Here is a 10,963-nt window from a genome sequence, read left to right on the forward strand (position 1 = left end):
ACTAATACCACTCTACGAAGCCTTAGTAAGGCCACATCTAGAGTACTGCATCCAGTTTTGGTCACCACACTATAAAAAAGATGTTGAGACTCTAGAAAAAGTACAGAGAAGAACAACCAGGATGATGAGGGGACTGGAGGCTAAAACATATCATGAACAGTTACAGGAACTGGGCTTGGCTAGTCTAGTGAAGAGAAGGACCAGAGGAGACAGGATAGCAGTCTTCCAATATTTGAGGGGCTGCCACAGAGGGGTGGGGGTTAAGCTATTTCCCAAAGCCCCCGAAGGCCAGACTAAAGGAATAATGGATGGAAATTGATCAAGGAGAGATTCAACCTGGAAATAAGGAGAAACTTTCTGACAGGGAGAACAATCAACCCATGGAACAGAAGTTGCCCTTGGAAGTTGTGGGAGCTTCATCCCTGGAGGCTTTCAAGAGAAGACTGGACTGCCATCTGTCAGAAATGGTGTAGGGTCTCCCACTTGGACAGGGGGTTGGACTAGATGACCTCCAAGGACCCTTCCAACTCTGATTATCTGTTTCCCGCCTGAAAAATCCTTGTCGTCTGACCGGGAGGTCTTGGCCTGGGATATCCAGCTGCCTTTTGGGTCTTCCTGGGCGCTTCACCACCCCCTCTCCTCCCTCTGGCCATGGCACTGATCCCTGGTGGGCGCATCCTTGGAGAGGCTGGAGGGGGTTCTTCTCTCCATCGCCCAGCTGTGGGAAGAAGAGGGCGCCCCCTACGGCTGGAGGGGAGAAGCGCAGAGCGTTTGTTGGTGACTCCAGCTGCCTCTCTCTGCTTCCCTGGACCAGCGCAGTGGTCTGAAACAAGTAACCGAAGGGGATGGAACAGAGTAGAGATCCTGGTGAAGCCCCTTCCTCCTTTACGCCATGAAGGAGCAGCCTCAATGGGCCACCAAAGAGACTCTGCAACTGAGACAGGATCCCTTTGGGATCGCTGCCCCTTAAATGCCCGAGAGCATAGAGGTGCTTCCCCTTCTCATCTCAGGGAACCATGAAACCGGATCTCATCTGGGCCAGCCTCCTCACCCCACAGCGGCCATAGCTTCTTCTCCATAGCCCCCAAGGTGGGATTCTTGGAATAAGAGGGGGAGGGGCGGGCACTGGTTGCCAAAAGCGACCGAAGGAAGGGAGGCTCCACCTGGCAGGCCTCCAAGGAGGACCCTAACTTAGCCTTCAGGGTTCTCCTCCAGCCCAGGGCAGAGATGGGCTCCCTCTAACCCAGCACAACACTGGGGTAGCTGAGGTATCCGAAAACGGGCCCCTCCTATGCAGCTGTAAAAGGACTTTGTGCTCTGGAGATTGTTTAATTGACCAAATAAGGCAAAGGGAAGGAGCTGTGCAGCTGGTTCCCGGCCAGGCCTGCAAAAGGGCCAACCAGATGGTCCGGGGTGGGTGGGTGGAGTGGGGGCTTGCAGAATGTCCCGAATTCTCCCTACAGTAGGATTCTTGGAGGGGGGGCGGTGTAGGAACCAGAGGGATGTGTGTCCACCAGGGTGGAAAGAGGGAGCAATGGGGACATCCAAGAAAAGGCAGGTCCTACTCCAGGATCCCCTCTCCCAAAACGACCCCCACACACACAATGCTTCAAGGGGTCGACTCCTGGGAGGGGGCCAAGAACAGAGTTTGCAGCAGATCGTTTCTGCCCCTTCCAACAGTTAGGGCTCTTCCTGACCCCCACCCCCCACACACCCAGAAAGGGGCTCGGCGGGGGGGGGGGCGCCAGTCTCTGTCCAACCTCAGCTTGGCCCCGGCTCAGGAGGCTAGATCTGGATCCCGCAGGGCTGGCCAAGGAAAGGTCCGTCCCACACGCCCGGGGAAACTTTCCCACGCCGGAGGCAACGACTGCAGAGATTTAATTTCAAGAACAAGCCCCGTCCGGCCTTCCTTCCTCGCGCGCGTGTGCTTCCCCGCTTCCACTGGGCATCCCGCTCGAGACCCGCGTGCGAGGCCACCGGGCATACCCGTGAGCGCCCCGCGGGGAAGGTGCCCTGCCCCAAGTCGGCGCGGGCTTGGATTTTCAGGACGTGCTGCCCCGCCCCGCCGCGATTTCGCGGTCCCGCCGGTCCCTCCCCGCGGTGGGCTGGGGCGGAGGAGGAGGAGGAGAAGGCGGGGAGGGCTGGGGCGCCTCTTCCCGGCCCGCCGTCGCTGTCGCCACCTCGGAGCCGCGGTCCGTCGCCGTCGGGGCTCTCGCGATGGGCAGCAGCGCCCTTGACCTGGACAAGCACCGACTGGCGCTGCTGGCCGCCAAGAGCGACGTGGTGAACGGCCGAGCGGCCGCCAGCTGGTGAGTGGCGCCGCTGCCCTTCCTTCCCCCGGGCAGCGCCCAGGGCTCCGGGGCGCGGAGTCCCCCCTTCCCCCCTCAGCGGCCGGGCTCCGGATGAGGTAGGCGCACGGCTGCTGGGGGGGTGGGTGTCTCTGCAGGCCGGAGCTCCGGGGTCTCGGCTGGGCCCGGACAGAACAGGGCGAGCGCGGCTTTTCCCTCTCGGCTTTGGCTTTGGCTCCCGGACCTCCGGGAAGGATCCCGTGGCGCGTCTCGCGGGCGAGAGAAGTTGCGCGGCCCCAAGTAGCCCAGTTGGGGTTCCCGGAGTGGGGTGGGGGGCCACGGGTGGCTTTTCCGCCAGTCGCCTCGCCTCGCTGCCTGTAGCGGCTTCTGCTCTTTGCCCCCTTGGAAGGCAGCTCGGCCCCGGAGCCGCTTCGCCCCCTCGGAAATCCAGGGGTAAAACTCGGGCGAAGAGTCCAAAAGGAAAGGAGCCGGGCTGGGAGGGAGGCCCGTCGCCCCCGGCCTCGGCTGTCCCGAGCCCTCCGCCGACGGGAGAAGCGCAATCCTGGGACCTCCCTAAGCAGCCCGGCCTGCCCCACCCCCGGCCTCGCCCCTTCGGCTCCTGGCCCTCGCCAGTCTCGACCGGCCGAGGAAGCTGCTCCAGTTGGGCGTGGGCGGCTCGGGGGCCACCCTGGCCTGCTTCTGCCGCCTCCCATCAGCTTGGCCAGTCTCTCCCTTCCCCACCCACCCCCAACCGGAGCCCCAGGCGTTTCTGGAGAGGGGATGGCAAAGTGCTGTGTGCCTGGGGCAGACTGGTGGGTGACGGCTGTGCCCGCCATACCCCTCGGGCCACCATCCTCCCTGTGAGAAGCTCAGCTCAGCACTGAGTCCATCCTCTTGCCGCTGGGTGCCAGCTTCAGGAGGCGGGAGCCCAGGCGGTGTGAGGTTGGTGGGGAGGGGGGGCTGGGGCCCATTTCAAGAGCGAGAAACAGGGAGGATGGGGAGGAGGAGAGTCGGGAGCTGCCCTCCCCCATTTGGGCCAGCATTTGCCCCTTTTCCTTGGAGGGTGCTTGGCACCACCTGGGTCTCCTGTTCTTCCTACTCAGTAACCAAGCCCAACCTCAGGAAGGCAGGAGGAGGCTAGTTAGTGTGTGTGTGTGTGTGTGTGTGTGTGTGTGTCTGCCTGCCTGCCTGCCTGCCTGCTTGTGTCAGAGGATCTGCAAGATATTTGAGAGGGGATTGGGGGGGTGCACTGGGGGCTTGGCTTCTTCGGTGGGAAAGGAAGGAGCCAGCTGTGTTTTCATCAGATGCCAGCCCACTCCCACCCACCCCCAGCAGCCAGCCCACCCTAGCGAGGCTGCCGGAAGCACAGCAGGAGGGGCGTGCTGGGGTCACCTGAAGGGAACACTTCTCTCCCCGCTGCCCATCTGCAGCAGGGCGCCCCCCTCCGCCCCCTCCTCAGCCTCCATTGTCTGAAAGCGGATGTGCTTCCTCCCGCTCAGAGGGAGAGACGGGGAAGGGGAAGCAACTCCACCTGCCAAGGGCCCAAGTGAAGCTCCCCAATGCCTCCTCTCTCCTTAGAAATGCTCCCCGAAGGACAAGGGGGTGCCCGGCAGGGGAATCTGCCTCGGGTGGGGGCAGAGATCTCCTGTGGGGAAGCCTGGTCTTGCCACCCTCTGAGGCCTGGACTCGTGGCAGGGTCTCTTCCCTTCCTCCAGGCACAAAAGGGGAGGGACGTGGGAATGCCCGCCTTGCCTCATCTGGTGCCCAGACCGGAGCACTGCTGGGAGTGTGGAGCGGGGCCCAAGCAGCCTCTGCCACTGGCACAGACACACCGACTCTGGCAAGAGAAAGCAGCCGTGCCAGGCAGCCTGAGACAAGGAAGCCAAAACGCAAAACCGGCGGGTTCCTAATACCAAACCCTCCCCCCCTCTTTCTCCCATTCAGGGCCCTCTTTGCCTACGAAAAGGCCAACGAATTGAAACTCCTGGACTCAGGGGGTAAGACGGGGACCCTTCCCTTTCCCTCCCTCTTTCCCTCCAGGGGGGGGACAGGATGTCCCGGAGATGGGGGTGCGGTGTGGGGACAGCCGGGACCTTCTCCGTCTGATCAGCCTCCAGGTGAGGCAGCTCCGTATTCTGCCCACCTTGGAGGGAGGGCATCTCCCTGGGCAGGGGGATCAGGGCAGGGGCGGATGGGCTTGGTGCTCCTGTGCCTAACCCGGCCTCCCCCCTAACAGGAGGCGGCCCCGATGAGCTGGCCAAGCGCTTCCAAAGTGGGTGCATCATGTACGGACTGTGCCGCCTCTTGGAGCCCACCACAGGGGTGCCACGCATCGTCCTGATCCACTGGGTGAGAGTGGGGGAGGGGCTAGGGGCCACGTGGGGACTTGCGGCTAGAGAGCCAGCGAGAGAGATGGTGCCCATCAGATGCCTCTCGAGGGACGTCAATCTGGGCCTCGCGGTCAGTGCCAGCCAGGATGGCCTCCGGCCTCAGAACCTGCCACTCAGCCTCCGCGTATTCCAGGGGTCTTCCAACTTGACAGCTTTAAGACTTGTGGACTTCAACTCCCAGAATTCCTCCTCCAAGGCACGTTAGCTCTCAGGAATTCTGGGAGTTGAAGTCCTCAAGTCTTAAACTTGCCATGTTTGAAGACCCTTCCTCTATTCCCAGGACAGGAAGAGCCCCAGCGTCTCCCTCTTTCACAATGCCCCCCCCTTTATCGTGACTTCCCCCCCCCCCGCCTCTCCTGTTCGCCAACTTGGAGGGAAAGGCAGGCTATCTTTTTTTGGGGGGGAGGGGATGCCTTGCTTTGAGAGAATGGATGAACTGCCTCTGTGGGAGTTGAAGGCCACGGAGCCACAGCAGCCACCCAGAAGTGGCAGGTCCTGTCTCTGAGAGAAACCCCCAGAGGAGCCAGTTCTACGGAGCGTATGCGGAGTGCATTTTCTCATGACCTCCCAAGGAAGGAAGGAGGGCTGGATCCGGGCGAAGGCTTCTCTCTGATATGTCCAGAAAGGTGGGGTGGGGAGTGGGCTGTGCCTCACCTCCAATTCATTGGCGGCTCTAACTTTTGGGGAGGACAGTCCTGGGAGAGCCCAAAGGACACGGAAGGCAACAACTGGGGGCTTCTAGAAGGGCGCCGCCCCTGCCGGAGTCTTTGAGACGAGCCCCTGGATCCCTCTTTGGCACTAGGTCGGCGAGGAAGTCCTGGACTCGCGGAGAGAAGTCTGCGCTGGGCACCTGCCGGCCATCCGGGCCTTCTTTAAGGTGGGTTCTAAGCAGAGAGCGGCTCCGTGTTCCTTGCCCTGGGTTGCTCCTGGGCCAGAAATGGAGAGAGGGGGGCAGTGGTGGGATTTAATTTTTTTTACTACCGGTTCTGTGAGCGTGGCCTGGCTGTGGTGGGTGTGGTTTGGTGGGTGTGACAAGGGGAGGATATTGCAAAATCCTACTTCCCACCCCACTAACCTACTTTCCAGCTCCGTTCTCCTGTGCAAGGCAACCAAAGGAGACCCAGCCGATCAGCTGGGACTCAATGGGAGGCAGAGAAGGGATGGGGGTTGGCGGGGCCAGTCAGAGGTGGTTCTTTAGCCGGTTCTCCGAACCACTCAAAATTTCTGCTACCGGTTCTCCAGAACCGGTCAGAACCTGCTGAATATCACCTCTAGAGGGAGGGCTCTTTTGTGGATGAGAGAAGGCGGGGGGGGGGGAAAGGGGAGGAGAGGAGGCTCCGTCTGGGGCCAGTTCCTCCCTCCCCCACCAGACGAAGGGCAGCTTATCTTCCCGGATGGGTTGGGGGGAATCCCTGCACTGCTGTCTCCTCTCTCTCTCTGTGCAGGAAGCCCACCTGGTGCTGAAGGCCAGCCGGGTGGAGGACGTGAACCAGGAAAAGCTTACCTGCCGGCTGTCCCTGGTGGCCCCCCCAGAACAGCCCCCCCAAGAAGCTGCCTTCCCTAAGAAGGACCTGAGCGGAGACCCTGAGGAAGTGGTGGTGAGGAGGAAAGGAAGGGAAGGGAAGGGGTGGGCAGGGCCCTCCCCCCATGAATGGATGCTTGCACCCCAGCTCATCCAAGCGGCCAGTGGCCAGGTGTTTCCTCCGCTTCCGACAGTGGGCAATGGTAGCCAGGCCCCTTCCTCGGGGAGGACTGGGGGCCCTCGGGACTTTCCCAGGGAAAAAGGCAGCCCCCGCCTTTCCCTCCCCAGCGCACAGAGAAGGAACCGGGTGAAGGTGAGACTGGGCTGGCTCGGGTGCCCCACTGCTCTGGCACGGGAGTGGCCCTTCCGGCTGCCTGCCTGGGGAGCCCCTTGCCTGTTGGCCTTTAAGCAGCTGTACCTGGGGAGCGGTGCACCTGAGGAAGGTTCCCCCCTCCCCGATTGAGAGAGGCTGCTTTCAGGGACCCTCTTGTGCCTCTCCAGGGGACCAACTACCAGAAGACCAACGCCGTGCTGGAGATCTTGCACACCAAGAGAAGCTCCTTCTGGGCGCAGGCGGAGGTGAGGGGGGGACGGGGGCATGCCGGGCTGGCCGAGGGCTGCAGTGGGTGGGGGGGTGCCATTCTGCCTTCTCTGCCTCCCTTCAGAAGGAAGAGGAGGAGAGGCGCCAGGAGGAGAAGAGGCGAGCCCAGGAGGAGAGGCGGCACTGGGAGCGCCTGCGCATGGAGGACGAGCGCCGGGAAGCAGCAGAGCGGGAGCGCCGGGTCCAAGAGAAGGAGAGGCTCATCGAGGAGCACAGGTGGGCAGGCGGGACCTTATGCCAGGTCCCTCCCTCTCGTGGCCTGGCTGAGTTGGGCGAATAAAAGGGGCTTCTCTTTGCCTGACAGAAATCATCTCCTCGGCGGCCCTTCTTCTCAAGCTCGGCGACTTGAGGACGCAAGGACCTTCCCAGGGGGCAATTCTGGGCGTTGAAATCCCTGCGGCTTTAAGGCGCCAAGCTTGAGAAACCCTGGAAGGGAGGAGCCCAGCCTCCCTTTCCGAGGCCCCTTCCAGCGGATGATCCTTCTGCCTTCCTCCCCTCGCTTCCCCCACTCCCCTGGCGGCCATGATGCGCCTTCCCTGAAAAAACAAAAACACAGAAGCCATGCCCACCCAGTCACATGGCCATGTCCACCTAGCCACGCCTACAGAACCAGTTGTTAAAAGATTTGAATCCCACACCTGGGTGCTTCGGTCGGTTCCGAAGCACCTCAGATGTGATGCAAAGAGCCGTGCACACACGCCTATGAACCATTCACACCTGGCCTTTGAAGGATGCCCATTAAATGAAATACAGCTGTTCTCCTGCCTCCGTCTGCTTTTTGGCCTGGAAGAGACCACTAGTGGCAACCAACGACGGGGGTCCTTCCTCTCCCCCCCGTGTGCCCCGAAGCTGGTGGAATGTCCATTCCCTGCTATTCCCAGGTGGGGAGCGGGTGAAGCAACTAGGGCAAGATCTGTGCCCCCACCCAGGGTAGGATCCAATTTTTTTAACAACCAGTTCTGTAGGCATGGCTTGGTGGCCATGTGACTGGTTGGGCGTGGCCAACTCAACATCACTCACATCGCAGCACACATCCCCTCGCCTGGCCTCTCATGACCGTGGGGATGCTGCAACAGTCGTGTGAAAAATGGTCATAAGTCACTTTTTTCAGTGCCATTATAACTTTGAATGGTCACTCCACACAAGCAAAGTACCAGCAAAGGAGGGGGAAAAACCTCCAGAGAGGTTCCTGAGACAGGAAGTCCAGTCCTGCCAAGAATGTAATAAGGGTTAACGGAGAGGCAGTTTCTGTAAGCAACACCAGAATGTTTCCTTCCTGCCTTCCTTACAGGATTAGACCAGTAATTTCTTCTAAAAACCGGTTCTCCCAACTGCTTAGGATGTTAACAACCAGTTCTAGTGAATAAGTGCAAACTGGTAGAATCCCACCCCTGCCTCCACCCTGTGGGAGGTGGGGGCTTCTCCTGAGTGGCTCTGCCCCACCCTCCACAGGAAGCAGCAGGCCCAGCGGGAGGCAGAAGAGCACCGGTGGGAAGAGGCCCGGCGGGTGAGTGCTTTGCGGTAGCCCCATGAGGGCCCCCCCTCCACATCTGGGGAGTAGGGTGGGGCAGGGGCCTTTAGTTGATACCTGGGATGGGGAAGGGGGGGCTGTGGGAGCTTCATCTGCAGGGCGGAAGGAGGGTTGGCAGGCTGAAGCCCAGCACCTGTTGAACTGGTGCCTGCCCTGCAACCCCAAAGGGCATTCTGCCCCCACCCGCGAGCATTCCTTCTCTCTCCTCTCCCTTGGCAGCGGGAGCAAGCAAGGGCCTTGGCTGGGACGAGTCCTCGGAGCTGGGCCAGTGAGGCAGCCCCGGTGAGAAGACAGCAGCCAGAGGGAGGGGGATTGGGTGTGTGTGCTGTCAATGAAGCCTTGGCTTGGGGTTCTGGGGGGGCGCAGAGAGTCAGGGACACGCTTGGTGGCTCCATGTTGGGGGCCCCAGTAGAACCCCAGGGTGGGCCGGAGTGGGGGGCGTTCTGGCTGGAGGGCTGTTGTGAGAGTGACCCTCCTCCCCTGCAGCACAACCCCCACCCCCACAAAAGCCCCTCCCCTCCCTTGGCGGAAGCAGAGCCACTGCCTGGGGGAGGGGGCTGTTTAGCAGCAGGCGAGGCCCCTCACGGCTTTTGTTCTGGGCGCAGGAGGAGGCGGGGCCAGGTGTGGAGCAGCCACCTAGGAGGGGCTTCTTCCAGACGAGAGCACAGCTGGGCTCCTCCTCCGCCTTGGGAGACCCAGGCCCAGGTGAGCACCTCGGCTGTGCCCTGGCCTGCCAGACCGCAGGAGTACCGGCCTGGCTCCAGCACTCAGCCCCCCCACCCCAGCCCCATGGGAGCGGGGGGTGGGGGCAACTACTTCCTGGAGTAAGGAATGGGGGGGACTCTCTCTCCCTCTCTCTTCCCCCACTCCCCGCATTTTTTGACGTCTGAGTAATTCAGGGCTGGGCGACCTCTGAACCCTAACAGATTGGCAGGGGGGGGGCATTTTGGTCTATAGAGTGGGGGGGGGTATAGGCTGGCTTTGCTGATGCACTTTCTCTCCCCCACCCCCGCTGCCTGGATAGGACTGCCTCGGCGGCCTTTCCTCCGCTACCAACGCAGCCTCACGGAATCCGCTTACATCTTTCGCCGCCCCGCAGAACCGGACCTCCCGGGCAGCTTCGAGGCTTCAGCGGCTCCCCCCCGTCGGCCCCAAGCCCGGCACTGCCCCCAAGCCAGCCTCGCCCCCGCCAGCACCCCGCCTGCTCACCGCCAAGCCGAGTCAGGGCCACCGCCATGCACCCTCCTCTGCCCGCCCTCTCCAGCCCTCGCCTGTGCTTTGAATGGCACCCCGGCCGAGCCTCCCCACCTGGCCCCCTCGCCTGAATCAGAACACTTTCCGGGACAGGAGAGCCCCCTTTTGACTCCTCTGGGCTCCTGCTCCCCCCCTGCGGAGGGAAAATTCAGGCCCCCAGCCATGCCCCAGAGGGACCAATGTCCCCCGGCCCAGCTCAGCCCACCAATGGAAGGGCAGTGGACTGGGAGGAGCTGCCCAGCCCCACAGCGAACTCTCCCCCGAGGGCTGGTCTAGGGGAGACAGCCCTGGAAAGAGGTAAGCCCCAAATCTTGCTCAAGGGCTGCCCCTGGGGGCGGGGGAGGAATGAGGCAGCTAGCAGCCATACAGGGGTGTGTGTTTGCCTTGGTTTTTCTTGGCTAAGATTCGGGCAGTGCAGGATTGTACAAACAGCCAGAATTGGGGGGCGGGGTTGGTTAAGCTGGGATCCTCAGCCACCGCCTGCTGGGATCCTGTCTCCTGAACAGTGAGGGGGTGTCGGGGGAGGAGGCGGCTTCCAAGCCGAGAGTCCCAGATTCCATTAAAAGTTCTCCGTTTTGCTTGCATTTGGAGGAATTGCATGGCTTGACCTGTGGCTAAGGGACCAGCCCTGCTTGGTTCAAGGATTGGGGGGGTGAGGGGAGATGGACAGGTATGGGAGATGCCCCAAAGGCCAGGCTTCTGCCCCACCTATCCTTTCCCAGGTGCCTCACCAGGACCTGCTCCAGGCCAGGCTGGGTCCGTCCTGTCTTCTGGGCACAGAGGATCAGAGGGAGAGAGAGGCCGGGCCGAGCAGGTGAGTCGCCCACTCAGATGTTGTTAAATCTCCTGCTTTAAATCACTCGCCGGATCGGCGCAGGAATTTCCCTTTCCTTGATTCCAATACCACCCCTGCAAGGTAGGCCGGAGCGAGAGTGGCTGACCCAGAAGCCCTGCAAGGGCCGAGGGCTGCCTCTGGCTCTTCTAACGGGTGGCGGAGGGAATGTACGTGCGTCCCTTTCTCACAACAAACCTCCCTCCCTTCCGCTGGTCAGCTTTCTCTCTTTCGGCAGGGCAACCGGCCCCAGGATGGGCGCACGGCGTGACCGCCTGGCTTCTGCCCACTCAGCAGAGCAAAGGATTCCTGCTTGGAGAAGGTGCACTGTCCTCGCGCCCGAGGGAGGCCCCCACCTGCTCACCTGCCTGCTCACCTGCAGAACAGGCTCGCTGTGGTGCGTTCACGCTGGCTTGGGTTTGCCTGCTATCAGCACCATAGGTCGCATTAAACACACAACGTCCAAGGAAATAAAACCACTTTTTGGCTTAACTGAAGACCCAAAGGTTTCTGGGCGGCCCTGTCAGGTCACAGACACACAGGTG

The 10,963-nt window shown here is 61.6% G+C and overlaps 1 protein-coding gene across 4 annotated transcripts; it reads left to right on the forward strand.

Annotated features, from left to right (window-relative positions):
- Window positions 1-1,650: 1,650 nt before the first annotated feature.
- On the forward strand, window positions 1,651-10,910 carry LOC113447138 (drebrin-like protein). 4 transcript variants are annotated; one of them, XR_015744029.1, is made up of 13 exons: window positions 1,979-2,309; window positions 4,233-4,285; window positions 4,525-4,637; window positions 5,481-5,555; window positions 6,124-6,276; window positions 6,702-6,779; window positions 6,866-7,017; window positions 8,254-8,308; window positions 8,552-8,614; window positions 8,938-9,037; window positions 9,357-9,883; window positions 10,309-10,400; window positions 10,657-10,910. XR_015744029.1 is itself a non-coding variant. In XM_087935749.1 (12 exons), the coding sequence occupies exons 1-12, from the start codon at window positions 2,218-2,220 to the stop codon at window positions 10,687-10,689; spliced, it is 1,059 nt and encodes a 352-aa protein (XP_087791875.1). In that variant the 5' UTR covers window positions 1,651-2,217; the 3' UTR covers window positions 10,690-10,910. The 4 variants fall into 4 exon arrangements, 2 of the variants coding, with proteins under 2 accessions (XP_087791875.1, XP_087791876.1); XR_015744030.1 differs by having other exon boundaries at window positions 2,003-2,309; window positions 8,941-9,037; XM_087935749.1 differs by lacking the exon at window positions 9,357-9,883 and having other exon boundaries at window positions 1,651-2,309.
- The last annotated feature ends 53 nt before the right edge of the window (window positions 10,911-10,963 follow it).

This window comes from Pseudonaja textilis, chromosome 6 (assembly GCF_049901715.1).
Source record: "Pseudonaja textilis isolate UNSWEBS1 chromosome 6, rPseTex1.2, whole genome shotgun sequence".
Lineage (NCBI taxonomy): Eukaryota > Metazoa > Chordata > Lepidosauria > Squamata > Elapidae > Pseudonaja > Pseudonaja textilis.

Bases quoted from the DNA above. Each gene is read 5' to 3' on its own strand.
- LOC113447138 (XM_087935749.1), top strand. From the start codon at position 2,218: ATGGGCAGCAGCGCCCTTGACCTGGACAAGCACCGACTGGCGCTGCTG. The intron at 9,038-10,308 runs GTGAGCACCTCG...ATCCTTTCCCAG, and splicing joins CTTGGGAGACCCAGGCCCAG to GTGCCTCACCAGGACCTGCT. The intron at 10,401-10,656 runs GTGAGTCGCCCA...CTCTTTCGGCAG, and splicing joins AGAGAGGCCGGGCCGAGCAG to GGCAACCGGCCCCAGGATGG.